The following is a 17,604-nucleotide window of genomic DNA, read 5'->3' as shown; positions in this document are numbered from 1 at the left end:
GCGGCATGTGGGATCTTCCCGGACCAGGGATCAAACCCGTGTCTCCTGCATTGGCAGGCAGATTCTTAACCACTGCGCCACCAGGGAAGTCCCTATGGATCATATTTTAAGAATCACTATTCTATACAAGTCTTTCAGTGCTCTCTCCTGTCCCACATTTAGAGCGACTTGTACTACCAGATATTAAGGTATATTATTAAAGCTACTATGGCATTGGTTTAAATTAAAGTACTGTGGTAATGGTTTTAAAATAGACAGATAAATGAAACATAATAGCAGGTCCAGAAATAAATGCAAGCACGTATGGGTAATTTATTCATGATGACATCAAAATAGCAAATTAATGTTAAAAGGGATTTTTCAGTAGTGGTAGGTAAACTTGCAGCCATTTAGGAAAAAAAAATTGAGTCCATGTTCTATTCTCCCTCATATTAAAATAAATTTTAGATGAAAAAAAAATAAAAATTAAATGAAAAAAGAAAAAGAAAACCAACCAATAAGAAAATAGAAATTAAATGAAAAAAGAAAATTAAAACCAATAAGAAAATGTGGGCAAATCTTCGTAAAAGCTTTGAAAGGAAGTACCTTTAAGGGGTGAGACAAAAGCCAGAACAATGTAGGGAAATACTCATTAATTTGACTATAACCTAAAACTTTAAAACCATCATAAAACACACCCTATGTAGAGTAAATTGAGAGAAGGGAACAGTTATTCTGCATTATTTAATAGAATACTCTTAACATCCAAAGAGTTGTAAGAAATCAAAAAGAAAACCAATACCCTCACAGAAAATTGTGCACGGAATACAAGTCACAAAGCAAGAACTACAAATGGACGATATGTGAAAAACTATTCAACTTCACCATTAACAAAAGAGACGCAAATAAAAGATTATTAGCACCACTATCCATCAGCTAAGCAAAAGTACATAAAAACTGACACCCAGGATGGGTGTGGGCAAAAAGGGTTCAGACTGATTTAACTTTTCTGGAGGGCAGGTGGCAACACCTTGTCAGAATTTTTCATAAATATATTCTTCCTTGGCCCCAGGAGACAATCTTACAAATGAGCAAATGTATCAACTCCCGAAGCTGTAAATACAGAAGTAAAGCACGACACAGCCCGATATTTACGGTCAGGCAGCTACCCACAGCATTCTGCTGCATCTAACAAAAGGCATGTTACAGTATGAAATCTATGATAGGATTCCATTTATTTAAAACTGTATATTAAAGTCTGACTGGAATAATGTCCCAACAAAATATCAATGGCTACCTGTGTTAGTGAGGTTTTCTTTTGTACAGTTTTCTGTTGTTGGGATTTTTAAAATATTAATCAAGGCTCTTTTCTTTCTGTGAAAAAGCTCTTTTATTCTTATCAAACTTACTTCATACAGGAGACCAGCGAACAACTACCATGAAGATGCAGATAAAATTTCCAAGAGGTGGGAAACAAGTGGGAAATGGAGACTGATTGAGAGTTGATTTTTATTTCATTAAATTCTAGAATTGCTCCCTCACCCCCATCATCTCCAGCAGAGTGGGTTGTGTCACTGGGACTCTAACCAGACGTTCCTCTCTGAGCCCTCTGAAAGACTTCCCAATGCGGATGTCCCTCTGCCCAGCAGGAGCACGTCTGCTCTGGTCTCCCACATGGCTCTTCACCCTGCCTCCCTGGTAAGCAGCACAGAGACAGCCAGGTGCAGAGCCACAGAGCTCCCCCAGACAACCCCTCATTTTTCAGATCAGAAAGCTGGGACCTGAGCCTGGTATCTTTAAACCCTGAGGCAGAAATGCTGGCATTCCATATTTTCTCAGATGAATCTCCCCTCAAAAGACTCTCCCCCCAAGCGTGTGGAGGGAAAGGCATAGGCAGTTTTGTGAAAACATGGTCCAAAAATAAGCCAATGGTACTGGTTACAGTAAAATTGATAAGGAATAAAAATGCCCAGAGCAGCAGCAAAGAAGTGAGAGCTGCAAGCTCAGCATTCTAAAACTACAGACTTCTGGGGCTGTGTATATCCAGGGCGAGGGAGGGAGGGAATGAGAGCCTTAAGAACACATTGTTTTCTCTAACAGGTATTTGATTCTAACAGCGCTGCTAGGGTTGAACACTTACGGTTAATATGGTTTTATTTGAAATTAAAGGGTTTATGACACGATCAGAGACATTGAACTTTCTGCACAAAAGACTTCACTACATAATAACTGGGTCTTTGGAGGTAAAGAGGAGGCTGAATGTTAACACCCTTCACAAAATTAATGCTCGGTCACACACCTGGAGTGGACCTTCTCCTCTCCAAGGCCAGGAGCTGGGAATCAGGAACAGGTGGGGGTCTCCAATTGGTCACCATCTATCTAGCAAATGATACTGGACAACACTTGAGAATATAGAGGGTGGCATAAGGTAGAGGATTGGTCTAGACCTGCACTTGCCAATACATGGTTATTTAAATTGAATTCATTAAAGTTAAATACGATTAAAACTTCACTTTCTCATGCTAGCCACATTTCAAGGGCCCAATAGCCACATGTGGCTAGTGACTGCCATACCGGACAATACAGATAGAGAACATCCAACTGTTGCACAGTGTTCTCTTGGAGAGTGCTGGTCTAGATTGCTCTAAACTCAGTAGATCTGTGATTCTATAATGCTTAGTAGGTGCTTAAAAATACCAGTTGAATGAAATGTCTGATCTTTTCATGACCTCTCTCACACCTCAACTCATGTCCATGTTACATGGTACCACAGCAAGAGAACATAATCATAAAAACATCTTCAAATGACAAATCCCAACACAAAGATTTGGAGCTACTAATCAGCATATATGGTAGAGTAGGAGAAACAAGTTTTCTTTATCTACCCATAGAAGAAGAAGATCTAGAGAAAAGAAAGCTGGTAAAAACAGAGTTAACAGGAGGCAAGCAGTTGGTACTGACCCTGAGGTGCCACATGGCTCACAGAAATGGAGACCGACTAGGAGTTAAACCCTGTATTCAAGTCCTGGCTGTCAGCTAAAGCAGTGGCTCTCAACCCTTCCTGCACCTTGGAATCCCATGAGGAGCTTGCAAAAAGATACTATGCTGTGTCCCATCCCCAAACTCTGATTTAAGAAGTCTGGCCGTGCTACAGCTTTGCAAAAATTTTTTAGCTCCTCAGGGGTTTCTATCACGCAGCCAAACTTAAGAACCACTGAACTTAACTGCTCTGAGGTGTTGAGTCCATCACTTCATTTCCACAGACAACAGCTTCCCTAATTGTAAGATGGGAGGACTGGTCCCAACACTCTTTAAGGGCCCTTCCAACTTTATTGGTCTAAAGGACTTATCTTAGGTCAGTGGATGTGGGTGTGTTCTCTTCTGTGTTCTCTTTCTGAGCTATCCTCCTGGAAAACAGGAGACCTCAAAGCTTGAATCCACTTACACTTACTATAATAGCAAGTGTGTGGCTCCAGGTTCATTTAGCACATACTAAAAGCCCAGTTTCCGTTATGTCCTAAACGCATACAAAAAACATTCACTTAATGAATGCTCTGCTGTGTCTTATTCTGTGATAGTTGTGTTTAAATCTTACAGCTCCCTCTTCTCCAGTCTCCAAAAAGATCATGCTTCTTAAAAAGAACCTTCTTGGGCTTCCCTGGTGGCGCAGTGGTTGAGAGTCCGCCTGCCGATGCAGGGGACACGGGTTCGTGCCCCGGTCCGGGAAGATCCCACATGCCGCGGAGCGGCTGGGCCCGTGAGCCATGGCCGCTGAGCCTGTGTGTCCGGAGCCTGTGCTCCGCAACGGGAGAGGCCACAACAGTGAGAGGCCCGCGTACCGCACACACACACAAAAAGAACCTTCTTATTCTTCACCTCATATCACTTAGCCCAGGCCTAAGCACAGGCATGCAATTACTTGAAAAATAAAATACTCTGTGACTCATGTGAATTTCTTAGTTAGGAAGGGTTAGGTTATGAAGAAATAACAAATTAACCCTGAAATCTCAGAGGCTCAGTACCACAAAGGTTTTTTCTCATTCATGCTAGGTACCCAAGGCTGGATGGGATGGAAGCTCTGCTCCACAAGGTCAACCAGACATTAACACGTGGCCTCCACCGTCACCAGGCAGAGGAAGAAGAGAGCATGGCAAACTCCCATAGGCTCTTCTATGCTTCTGCCTGGAAGTGACAGACAGGAATTCTACCTAGAGCTCTCTGGACGGAAGTAATCATGGGGTCCCACATAACCTGCAAGGGGGCTGAGAACCATGGTAGAACGTTTGCATGCCACCTCTACCATGGTAAGTGTTCCTGCTTTAGTAAGTCAGCAAGAAACTCCGAGGTAGCTGCCCAAGGGGGTTTCAAAAAAGTGTGTGGGGTTGGGGGGTGAAGACAGAGGGAGCAGTGGGGTAGAGTCAGGCACCTTACCATGTTTCTCATGGATTTCTAAAGATTCTTGGCCTTGAACTGTTCATATTCTAAAGCCTATATTTGTGTATGTATTACATTCATTATAAGTTAGACTGAAAGCTCCACAAAGGTACAGATGTACCATTTTCACTGCTGTATAACCAGACCCTGGCATATAATAATTGCTCAATAATAACTGTTTCTAATGAATGAATGGTGATGCAAGTAATTAAAGGAAAAAAGCACAAATGAAAATAGGCAATTATGAAGTTTAAATTATAAACAAAATTACAGCAGTATAAAAATGTGAAGTCAAAAATAATCTTTTGATTTCAATTTATTTCAGGGAAAACAATTTACACATTCTGTTAGAATATGGAGTTATAAAAGTTTAGCTTTTAACATGGTGTCTTTCAGCAATGGCGAGTCCAGGACCATTTCCTCTACAGGCTTAAACCAGGGTTTCTCAACTTTGGCACTGTTTTCATTTAGGACTGATAGTTGTTTCTTTGGGGGAGGGACCTCTTAACAACATCCCTGCTCTCTACCTATCACTAGATGCCAATGGCGGACCTCCCTCCTCAGTCATGACAACCAAAAATGTATCCAGACATTGCCAAATGTCCCTTGGGGGGCAAATATCACTGTTTCACCAACCTCTAAGCAGAAGCAGCCAGGCAAAGTATCCTAACTGATGGAAAAGATCATGAATACAGCAGGGGAAGAGGTCAATGATAGTAACTAAGTAACAGAGATCCATCTGGAGATGGATGGTAGCGATGATTGCACAACAATGTAAATGTCCTTAATGCCACTGAACTGTACTCTTAAAAATGGTGAAGACGGTAAATTTTATGTTATGTGTATTTTACAATATGTTAATTTTAAAAAATACCACTGTAGACAAGATAACTAATTGTATTGGCAACAATATTACCAATAGATATTTATATGCAATGTGTTATTTTATAACTTTAAGGAAACTTTTTTTGCATATGTACGATATAAATATTGTCTTCCATATTATCCTTGCCATCCAATCAACAAAGTGTAATACTGTCTCATTGGTGTATTACTGAGCAATTGAGAACAAAACAAAGATAAAGATAAAAAGTATCAGATGATCCATAAACCAATACGAAAGTAAAAAAGAATGGAAAACCCAGTAAAACAAGAAGAAAAAAGAAATAATCAAAGTCACGTGCACTAAGAGGCTTTGCTGGTACCAGAGAAGTATCACCAAATACTCTCAGCTCTGTGCACGGGGTTTATGTGAGCTCTGTGAGCACTCTCAGGGTATGTGGTCTGAGTACACCAATGTGTAAGGACAACAGTCCTAGCTCTTCTGTGAGTCTGTCGCTTCTTGACTTGAAGAACCATGTTTGCTCTTTCCTCGCTATAATACCCTGATATGTTTGGTACCATCCTTAGACCTGAGCAAGAGGGGCCCTTCCCTGGACCGTGCATCTTAAAGGGCTCCAACATCACAAATGCAAAATATAACCTTATTAAAGAACACATGGTACCTCTGTCACCTGGGATCAGCGTTCAGTGCTGACACAGTGAGATCTGCAACCCTCAACATACACTCTTGTGACAAATGCCATCAGGCCCCAGGGAAATGCTTCTGCACACCTCTTGCCCTGTGTCCTTGAAATAAGACAAATGTGTCCAGGCACCTTGAAGGGTGGTGGGCTATAACATCACCAATGTCAGAGACAGACACTGCTTTGGAGCGTGGGGAGGCATTGGGCAGCAAAGACGTTTAGATAAAAGGAAAGACAAATTATCTTGTTAATCCTTCCTTCCAGATAGCACAAATGCAAAAAAAATTCTCACATAATGAAACACGGGTTCCCAGTTGGGTCGAATATCCAATGCCTTGCTTCTCTGCAAACTCCAATTGTGGTTTCAGAGGTGCTCACAAATTAGTACAGTATCTGCAACCACTGCCAACCTGACTCATGAGGAACACCCTGCAGTACTGAACAAGTCACATTCCTCTTAAATTTGTTTATATGTAGGTACAGACATGACATGCCCAACGCAAGGTAGCAGTTCTTTATACTGGCAGCTAGATGGAGACTGAATAGTAGAGATTCAAGTACTTTCTTTTTAATATATTAAATGCTTTATTTTTTCAAGAATTAGAAATGTCAGATTTACCTAAATAATTCTGATAAAATATGCTTTTAATATTTAAACAGACATAGGCTACATTCCCATTCTTGCCCTGGCCCCAGAAACATTAGCAGGCTTGGATATGCACAGACACAGAAAGAGCACGTTGCTCTTCTTAAAGCTCACATCTCCCCATCCTTCTCTCACTCATGAACACTGCCAGGGCCTTGCACACAGGGAGTACTCGCCCTGGACATGGGATACAAACTTGTTTGGAAAAACAGAATTTAAACGCAAAACCATGGAAATGGGGAGAGTTTTCCCTGCCAGTAGAGGGCAGGAGGTGAGCAGTTTGTAAGGGAAGTGGGTGCAACTGAGAGAAGGTCTGCCAGGCAGAGCTCCACGGCACGCAAAGATTTAGGTAGCTGCATTTATCACCAAGGTCTGCATACACTGGGGTGCTTTACCCAGTCTAAACAGGGTACTGTGCTAAGGGTTGGCACACCCAGATACCTTGCACCCTTCACAGCCGTGGGGAGAAAAAGAGAAGACACGATGCTTTTCCCCCAAGAAGTTTCCCATCTTCTCACTGGCTTAAACAGAAAACATCTTACATTGGGCTGAAACAATCCAGACACAAAAGGACAAGTATTATATGATTCCACTTCTCTGAGGTACCTAGAAGAATCCAACTCAGAGACAAAGGTGAACAGGGATTACCAGGGGCTGCAGGCAGAGGGAGAAATACGGAGTTAGTATTCAATGGGTACAGACTTTCAGTTTTGCAAGATGAAAAGAGCTCTGGAGATGGACGGTGGTGATGGCTGCACAACAATGAGCAAGTATTTCATGCCACTGAAGTGTGCACTTAAAAACGGTCGACACGGTAAATTTTATGTTCTGTATATTTTACCCAAATAAATAAACAAATAAATAAGAAGCAAGCAAGCAACAGGGGAAAAGAAACATCTTTAGAGGAACACCGGGGGGCCTGAGTACCTTGAACAGAGCAGAGCACACAAGTTACTTACTGCTAAGGTAGAAGCCATAGGTTAAGAACTTTACTGTTTTAGAAGAGAACTAGTTTATTTTCAACCTTTGCTGATACAGTTAAACCCACGCTATTGGACTTCAGAGGGAGGAGCAGAGGGCGGGGAAAGAGACTCCAGGGTGGATTTTTCAGCCAACCTGGTACATCAAAGATGCTTTTAGCTACAGAGGAGTTTCTTCAAACATTCAGAGTGCAGCCATCCAACTTCTGTTCTCCTGCCTCTGGTCCACAGCTCAGCTGAGTCGCTCCTAATGACAGCCCAGAGCCAGCAGTGGACAAACCACAGCCCACGAGCGACCTGGACAGAGTCCGATGCTCAGAGCCCATTATTTCTCCAGAACTGCTAACCTCCAGCCCCAGCCATCTCTTCTGATTACAGCTGATGGCCATGTAGCAGGGGAGGGGTCCTGGGCAGCTGCCAGGATTAGTCACGCAGGGCAGAACTCATTCTCCACTGGGGAGGCAAGCATCTGCTCTGTTTCAGCAACACAGCAGACACTCCCTCCATACAACTCTTAAAAAAACACCCACCCACTTACAAGATCAACTGAAATGAAATCTGCTGGAGTGGAAGATACACCATTCACGTGGGTGAACTAATTGTATTTTGTTTTGGGCATGGGGTGGAAAGTTATTCAACATGGTAAACATGATTCCATCTGTTGGGAATTTTGTTTCTCACCTCAAAACCAAGAGGAGGCTGGCAAAGTCTGCAGGCCAGGAAGGGGAAGGGGAGGTGAGCACACCTTAGTGTAAACAACTTCTAACAAACTAACCAACTCACTGTCCCAGGTTTACCAAGGGATGTGCTCAAAGCTGATACAAAACAGAAGTTAGGAGGGGGAAGATGTTCAACCTTCCTACTAATCAATGTGTTAATCTCCACCCACTGTTAAGTACATGTGAGCAAAGCATTAAGACAAGGTCCATTTCTCAAGCAGGTCATTACTACCTAGAAAGACAGGACCAAAGAGCTTGGAAGAAGGAAAAACAGTAAGATAGTAAATGATCAAAGGCTAAGTGATGGGGGACAAAGTTTCAGTGCTCCTGCAGTCCAGAGAGAGGCAATAATCACTCCAGGCCAGGCCAGCTCTGCAGCCCCTCAAACCTGACCCATCCCAAAGCCAAATCTTGATTTTTTTGGCCGCTTGGTTCAAAGCCTGTCCATCTCGCAGTCTCCCCTACTGTAAACCCTGCATGCACGACCTGCATCCCCAGCCTCAGGCTGTCCCATCTGTCCCCTCTGCAGTGGCTTCCAGGTGCACTGGCCTCCCTTCCTTCCACACTCTCAAAGGGGACACACTGAGGCCTCGGGGCTTTGGCGCACAACTCCTGCCTGGACGCTCCCCTCCGCCCACCCGGGCCTGAGTCTTCAATGCTGGCTCCTTTCCACAGCCCCTCCCCAGACACCCTCACCTCAGCTCCCTCCTCACTTTCCTCCTGTACCTAGTCTACTGCTTCCGTGCCTACTGCAGCCTCCTTAGGCTCTTTCCCATATTTCTGTGTTCACGTTCACTGAGCCCTCCAGCACTGAGCTCCCACAAATGGCAGGGCCACACCGATCACCCATAAACCCCCATGACCAGCACAGTGCAAGCCTTCAAATATTCATGAAATGCACAAATCACAGGGAAAGGTAGTGACAAAAGGCTCATGAAAAGGGAAACTGAATCAGATCTTCTAGAAGGAATACAATTTCCTGGTTACTACCTTGTCTTCCTTTTGAGCGAAACCACCTGAAAATCAACTAACGAAAAAACTCTCAGGGCTTCCCTGGTGCCGCAGTGGTTAAGACTCTGCCTGCCAATGCAGGGGACACGGGTTCGAGCCCTGGTCCGGGAAGATCTCACATGCCGCGGAGCAACTAAGCCCATGCGCGACAGCTACTGAAGCCCACGCGCCTAGAGCCCGTGCTCCACAACAAGAGAAGCCACCGCGATGAGAAGCCCACGCGCTGCAACGAAGAGTAGCTCCCGCTTGCCACAACTAGAGAAAGCCCGTACGCAGCAACAAAGACCCAACGCAGCCAAAAAAAAAAACAAAAAACAAAAAAAAACCTCTCACTGGAGCAAATAACATGTAATGAGGGCTTACCTGCCAGGCACGACTCTAAGTACATGCCACACAGTAACTCATTTTATTCTAACGCGCTCCCTAGACAAACTATCACCCCCATGTCACAGATGAAGTAATAGGCACAGAAAAATTGCTAACTTGCTCAAGGGCACAAAGCTAGCAAGGGCCAAGCCAGGACCCCAACCCAGGCAGGCTGGGTCCAGAGCCGGTACTCCAACCACTGTACCAGGCACTGGCTCTTATGCTAAGTGGCTCCCCCTCACCTCCCACTGAGCCTCAACCCCACGGAGGGAAGCCTCCTGTGCCCCCCACTCCACCGAGAAGATTCTTGCCTCAGTCACCCGCCATCTCTCAGCTGCTAACACCAATGGGCACTTGTTTGTAATGGGCCATCCATTCAGCAGCTTCACGGTTTCAACGTTCACATACATCACCATCAACAGCAACAAAACGGATGCCAGGGGCTCAGAAGCTTCACCGTGCAGGACACGCTCTAGCCACAATGTAGCATCCAACCCTGCTCAGGAGAGCCCTGCACTCCCACCCCCAGCATTGCACTCACAGTTTCATCTTCCAGTTGGAGCTGGAGGCTCTTCTCACCCTCCTTGTAGTCCTTGGTTAATTCAGCTGAGCGCCACACTTCATCAGGGTCAGGGATCCAGACCCTTGTGTACTGAAAGATTAAAAGAGAAGAAACTTAGATGCTGAGAGAAGCTTTCAGGTATGCTCTCTATGAGGGGCCCTCAGAACTTTTAAAGTCATCCGCACACATTTCCCTCCCTTCTCATTTCAAGATACAAGGCGATTCAATACCACGACAAGAGACAACTCACAAGATTGGTTACAGAGGACTCCTTCTAGACCCTAACAGAATGTCACAGATCAATGAAATTCAAATTCTACCAGGGGAATGCCAAGCCTAGATTTGGTTACATCCAGAGTTTTACACCATTATCTCAAAAGGTGGTACAAAATTGCAATGTCAGAGGGAGTGTCTAGTGTCCTGCAAACAAAGATTAAGACAACACATGCAAAACCCAACAAGACAATGTAGCAATTCTTCAGAGCTTGGGAATCTCTGCTTTGATATTCTGCATTCAGGGTCAAAGCCATTTTCCTGCAGAAGTGAAAGTGGTCAGCAAATTGAAACTGTTAATATATTCCTGAGTTGTCAGCAATCTCAGTTTAGTTGTGCATTCTTTAAGCCACGAACGTACCCACAAATCTCATGCATCCTTCCCCAGCCCCCATCCGGATCAAGCGTCCGCAAGGTCATTAAGCCGGCCAAACCCTGGCAGGGAAGAACGCAGCCCTTGGTGAGCAGGAGGCACTGTCAATGTCACTCGGGCGCTCTCCGCCCTGACTGCACATTAGAATCACCTGGCAGCCTTGAAAAGACCAGGTCGGGGTTCACCTCAGACCCAAGCAGCACTTGAGGTGACATGAAAGCTCCCAGGTGAGTGTAACGTGCAGCTGGGGAGAACCACGGGTCTGCACCAAACGGCAGCATCTACTAGTGGCTGTCCCTCTCGGCACCACGCCCCTTACCTCTGTCAGACACGTTTTCTCAGTATTTGTCTCATAGGTATGCGATTTCCACAGGGCCTATTTGCTTGAGAAGCTGTCTATGTACACAGGCACATACTCCCCTCCCATTATATATATTTTTAAACTTTTATATATAATTATATTTGTATTTATGTATAATCATATATATATCTATAAAATGGCCACAGAATATTTTTAGCAAAATGAATACTCCTGAAATTAATAGTTCTTAAGACCAGAGGCCAGCCAGAATGTGTGCTTGTGTCAGCACAACCCACCTCCCCCATGGAGGGACAGCAAAGCACAGGCCCTGTGGCCGGTCAGTTGCCGACCTGATTTTGGTCCTGCTTTCTTACAGCAATTTGCTCCACGTGATCACTGGCCGTTTTTAAAAGCAAGGCCCGGCCCCTGCTACACTTGTCTCTAATTCAGGATCGAGGAGTGAAAGTCGTGAGGCAAGAGTTCAGAACAGCAGTTAATGGGAAAGCAAACCACCACCAACTTGCATCACTGATACCCCAGCTCAGGGTACAAAACCAACGTCGTTTGTTTTTGGTTTTACAATGAATCAGGTTCACAGGATTGTCTCTCTGCCTCTGAGCCTGCACTACAGCAAGGTATTCCTATATCTTTAGAGGAAGATACTCTATAGCTTTATAGTATCTGAGTGCTATCGAGTATTACATGAAGAATGTTTGGAGGCATCTCCAGAGAAAACTGAGCGTTTCAACATTTCTCTCCCTTCAGGTGTTCTAACTTACCTTGTCCTCTACCATTTGAGCCCACCATCCATCCAGCTGTGGGGACTTTTAAGCTCCTGTCCCCCAGCTTCAAGTGAGTGCCTTTTCTTAGCCTCGCTACACTTCCTGTCCCTGAGTTAGGCCGCTGGGACTCCCCTTCCAGTCAGAGGGAGGACAGCGCACCCAAGAAGCTCTATTCAAAGCCAAGTCTCCACTCAGTGTAAAGTGGTGTCAGGAAAGGCTCAAGATAACAGAGTGACAAACAACAGAAGAAGGGGGAAATACCAACAGGAAGCGACTGGAGGTGGTGACGTGTGGACATCGTCAAGCTGCGTGATGTACTGGAAGCCAAGGAGCCCAGTCCCAGCTCACATGGCGGCTCCTCTGGCCTTAACCCTGCTGTCCACATGCCTCTCACCGGACAGTTCACTGCACCCAGCACTGGGGAACCTCGCTGCCTGGCTCTGCTGCTGTTTAATTCTCACTCTGGGAGGGTCCATTTACTCTTCTACTTACATAGATCTCTTCTCTCTAAGCAGACTGAAAATACCTGGTAGGCAGAAAATTGTCATCTATATTTTCCTGAACCCATAGAATCCATCAGAGCATCAGGGGCATAAGGGGACCCTACTGATACTCTAGTTCCTTGCTACTCCAGGTGAGGACCTCAGCCTCACCACTACCTGGGAGCTGGTTAGAAATGCAGAATCTCACACCCACGGCATCAGAGTGGGCACACCTAAGTACCTAGTGTTCTGCTCCTGCAATATGATCTCACTCTTCCCTGTTTTTGTACACAGGCCAGACTACAGCCCTGGACCAAATCTGGTGTGCCACTTGTTTCTATACAGCCCATGAGTGAAGAACAGTCTTTAAATGGTGAAACGGCTGGGGAAAAAAAAAATCAAAAGAATGATAATCATATGCTAACACATGAAAACTATATGTGTCAAATTTTGGTGTCTGTAAAGTTTTATTGGAACACAAGGACACATTCTACCTACGTATTGTCTGTGGCTGCTTCCACATATCAGTGACAGTTGTAACATAGGCCCTATGGCCCCCAAACCTAAAATATTTACCCTCTGGCCCTTTACAGAAAAGGTTTGCTGCCCTCTACCTTTGAACATGCTGTTTCCTCAGCCTAGAATGTCCTTTCCTCATTGTCTATGTGGGCAAAGTCCAAGTTCCAGCGCCAATTCCTCACTGAACCCTTCCTTCCCTGTGCACTACAGAGGTAGCCCTTCCCAACTCTGGACTGCCGCAATCAACTCTTCTATGATCAAATTTCTTTACGGTTTTTGCAGTCGTTTCTTTCACGTCAGTTTCCTCTTACTACTCCAAGGTCTTTCAGATACACCATGGGGCATTTCTGTATCCCTGGCATGTAGTAGATGCTCAGGAAATGTTTACTGAGACAGGAATCAGTGAAAAGAGAAGGTGTGTTTATGGGGCACCTGGTGTATACATAAAACACTGTGACAAGCACCATGTAACCAAGTAGAAACATGAAGATCTGTACCCTCACGTTAAGGAACATACCATCTAGTTGGATAGATAATTCATATAAAAAATATACTCTAGGGGGAGGTGTGACCAATTCCTAAGGAGAGTAACAGCTAATCAGTCAGGGGGGGCAGGCAAGGCAAGAGAAGGGAGGGCAATGATGGTAAATGCCAACTTAGAGAGGAAACAGGTGACCAGATTCTCCTACAACGTCTTAAAGGCTAGTGTGCATTACAGACCTGATCAAGCAAGCTTTAGATTCAAATCCAGTAAACATCTGAGTACCCACTCTGTGCTAGATGCTGTCACGTGCCCTCCATCCCCACAATGAAGACACATGTGGACATGCACTGAGATTACAGCAGTTCATTGTTCAACAAGAATGAAGTAAACCCTGTATTGTGATGGTACGGGATGGGTGATATCTGCAGGCAGGCCTCCCCACCGTTACGCTACTTCATAGAGTCTCGGCTTAAGGTGCCTATGAGTTACTGAGCAGGGCTGTTCACCCAATGTCACATACGGTGCACTTGAGCTATTTATAGGACTTCCAAGGGCAATTTTAACCACAATCAAGTTTTGCTTTATGTGCTGACTGAGTCAACAGGCCCCTCCACTCAGACCAAGGAAGAGCCACTGCCCCCGTAACTGAATACAAGGTGGGGCATGATCAGTACAAAGTAAACAGTCAAGAGAACAGACACACAAACTGAGAGGAAGGAGAGATAAGGAACACAGTAGCCAGCAAAGACTTGAGGGAGACATACATATGGAATCTAAACAACAGTACAAATGAGCTTACCTAGAAAACAGAAACAGACTCACAAACAGAAAATAAACTTACTGTTACCAAAGGGGAATGCAGGGAGGGATAAATTGGGAGTATGGGATTTACAGATGCACACTACCATGTATAAAATAGATAAACAACATGGGTTTACTGTATAGCACAGGGAACTATATTCGGTATCTTATAATAAACTATAACAGAAAAGAATTTTAAAAGTATATATATATATAACCATATCACTTTGCTGGACACCTGAAACTAACACAATATTGTAAATCAACTATACTTCAATTAAACAAAAAAGACTTGAGGGAGGAAGATAGATGTGATCTGAGCTGTGGAGATGGAAAGAATTTGTGTGTTTTTTTTTTAATTTATTTATTTTTTCTTATTAGTCACCTATTTTATACACATCAGTGTATATATGTTAATCCCAATCTCCCAATTCATCACACCACCTCCCTCTACCACTTTCCCACCTTGGAGTCCATATATTTGTTCTCTACATCTGTGTCTCAATTTCTGCTCTGCAAACCAGTTCACCTGTACCATTTTCTAGGTTCCACTTATATGCGTTAACATACGGTATGTTTTTCACTTTCTGACTTACTTCACTCTGTATGACAGTCTCTAGATGCATCCACGTCTCTACAAATGACCCAATTTCATTCCTTTTTATGGCTGAGTAATATTCCATTGTATATACGTACCACAACTTCTTTATCCATTCATCTGTCGATGGGCATCTAGGTTGCTTCCATGACCTGGCTATTGTAAATAGTGCTGCAATGAACATTGGGGTGCATATGTCTTTTTGAATTATGGTTTTCTCTAGATATATGCCCAGTAGTGGGATTGCTGGGTCATATGGTAATTCTATTTTTAGTTTTTGAAGGAACCTCCGTAATATTCTCCATAGTGGCTGTATCCATTTATATTCCCACCAACAGTGCAAGAGGGTTCCCTTTTCTCCACACCCTCTCCAGCATTTGTTGTTTGTAGATTTTCTGATGATGCCCTTTCTAACTGGTGTGAGGTGATTCCTCACTGTAGTTTCGATTTGCATTTCTCTAATAATTAGTGATGTTGAGCAGCTTTTCATGTGCTTCTTGGCCATCTGTATGTCTTCTTTGGAAAATGTCTATTTAGGTCTTCTGCCCATTTTTGGACTGGGTTTTTTTTTAATATTGAGCTGCATGAGCTGTTTATATATATTGGAGATTAATCCTTTGTCCGTTGATTCGTTTGCAAATATTTTCTCCCATTCAGAGGGTTGTCTTTTTGTCTTGTTTATGGTTTCCTTTGCTGTGCAAAAGCTTTTAAGTTTGATTAGGTCCCATTTCTTTATTTTTGTTTTTATTTCCATTACTCTAGGAGGTGGATCAAAAAATATCCTGCTGTGATTTATGTCAAAGAGTGTTCTTCCTATGTTTTCCTCTAAGAGTTTTATAGTGCCCGGTCTTATATTTAGGTCTCTAATCTGGAGATGGAAAGAATTTGTAAGGGAAGGGTTTCCTTTGCGATGATGAAAATGTTTGGCAACTAGACAGACATGGTGGTTGCACAACACTGTGAATGCACTCAATGCTGCTGAACGGTTCATTTAATAGTTAATTTTTTGTCCTGTGAATTTCACCTCAATTTAAAAAACAGAAACTGTTTTGGTTGCAGATGATGCGAACAGCATCCTGCACACTCTCTCCTGACATGGGTTCTCACTTCTAATACCTGGAAAAGCAGTAAGATAAAATATATTCTTTTAACAGAAAGCCATCATTTCTATGAGCCAGACAGACACGTTCTAGAACCAAGGTTCTGTGTTGCCTCTTCATTTTTTCTCACCTTCAGGGAATTCCTTCAAACAAATCTGACCTCTACCAACTTTCCTGGAGGCAGCAGACTGTAGGAAAGACAAGCTCCCTCACAGAATCCTATTACAGTACTACTCAATTTGTCACTACGCTGTTTTAACAATACTTAATCCCATCATATCAAAGTAAATAAAATCATGTCTGACCTAATTGTCAAATAAAAACTGAGTTTTCTTTTGGAAAGCGCCCAGTGTATTAACCGGAGGAGGCAGATGCCTCTCTGAAATGAAATGCATTAGTACTGAGAGCGATTCTCCAGCCGGAGTTCATTTCTCCCAGCTCTGCAGCAGACACAGAGGCAGCTCCGACAGACAGCTGGAGGGAGCGGCTGCCTCTGGCACTAGTGCTCAACGTTGGCGCAGGGGAGAACCACCTGGGGAGCTTTTAAAGCTTCCCCAGCCAGGCAACACCTCAGGCCAATTACATCAATCTCTGGGGTGGGAACCAGGCAATGTTTTTTTAAAGCTCCCCAGATGCATCTGATGTGCAGGCAGGTCTGAAAAACAGCAGTCCTTGTGGTTTGACTTGGTAACTGATTTGCAGGGCAGCACAGACCCTCATGTGCCCGGAGGCCTCTCCCCACTGGCCTGGGGTCGAACATGAAATTCCAGTCCGAGGATTCTTTATCCTGAGCAGAGCACTATCTGCAGAAAGCCCCTGCTGAAGTGTAAGTACTACTGAGAAGAGTACAGCACTTGCCCATTTACACTAATGATCATGCAGTGCGGTGCTGTGGTTAAGTGTGCGGGCTCTAGAGCTAGACAGCCTGGGTAAGAGTTCCAGCCACCACTCATTAGGCTGGGTAAGGTGATGAATGGGTCTGAGCCTCGGTTTCCTCATTTGAACAATCTGGGCAAAAGTTAGACCAACCTCATGAAGCGTCCTAAGAATTAGATGAGATCCCGCAGTATTGGTACTGTACGCATTAGGCAGTAGTGACAGTGGTGATGATATTAGACACTGTGCAGTCTAGAAGGCAGGATCCTCCTGGGATCCTGCAGACGATCAGGGAACGGGAAACAAACCCAAGGTGTCCCATGTGACTGGGATCCTTTAGATGTCCTGCAAATCATCATACATAGGTAGCCATGCTTTGCCTTAAAATCAGTAACTGGATCTAGACTACTTCAACCTCAGAACCCTGAGAGGAGTGACTCTCAACGCTGGCTGGCATGTAAGAATTCTCTGCAGATCTTTAAAAAAAAAAAAAAGACCCAATGCTCATATCCCACACTTGAATAATTAAGTCTGAGAGTAGGCCCCGAGCACTGTACTTTCATTTTACGCTTTCCAAGTGATGAATGTGTCAGCAGAGTTAAAATCACTGTTTCAGAGTGAGTCTCAGAACCGAAGTGGACTTTAGGGAAAAGAGAATAGGAACACTGGAAACATTCACTCCAGAGTTATTAATAATGCCACCTCCATAATCTCACACTCATATAAGTAACTTAAATCATTTCATCTAGTTTTAAAACTGAAATAAGATGAGCAGGGTTATCACTAATATTT

General features: G+C 44.0%; 1 protein-coding gene across 3 annotated transcripts in view; it reads right to left on the bottom strand.

Moving 5' to 3' along the window:
• The window catches only part of MYO5B (myosin VB), a 387,764-nt gene that overhangs the window by 218,338 nt on the left and 151,822 nt on the right, over window positions 1-17,604 (bottom strand). For all 3 annotated transcript variants that reach the window (XM_060121183.1, XM_060121181.1, XM_060121182.1), the window contains exon 2: window positions 10,203-10,313. In XM_060121183.1, coding sequence (XP_059977166.1) covers window positions 10,203-10,313 — 111 coding nt within the window. The remainder of the gene's footprint in view (window positions 1-10,202; window positions 10,314-17,604) is intronic.

This window comes from Lagenorhynchus albirostris, chromosome 14, assembly GCF_949774975.1.
Source record: "Lagenorhynchus albirostris chromosome 14, mLagAlb1.1, whole genome shotgun sequence".
Taxonomy (NCBI): Eukaryota; Metazoa; Chordata; class Mammalia; order Artiodactyla; family Delphinidae; genus Lagenorhynchus; species Lagenorhynchus albirostris.
Note: the sequence above shows the minus strand (reverse complement) of the source record. Positions and strands in the feature narration are given on the sequence as shown.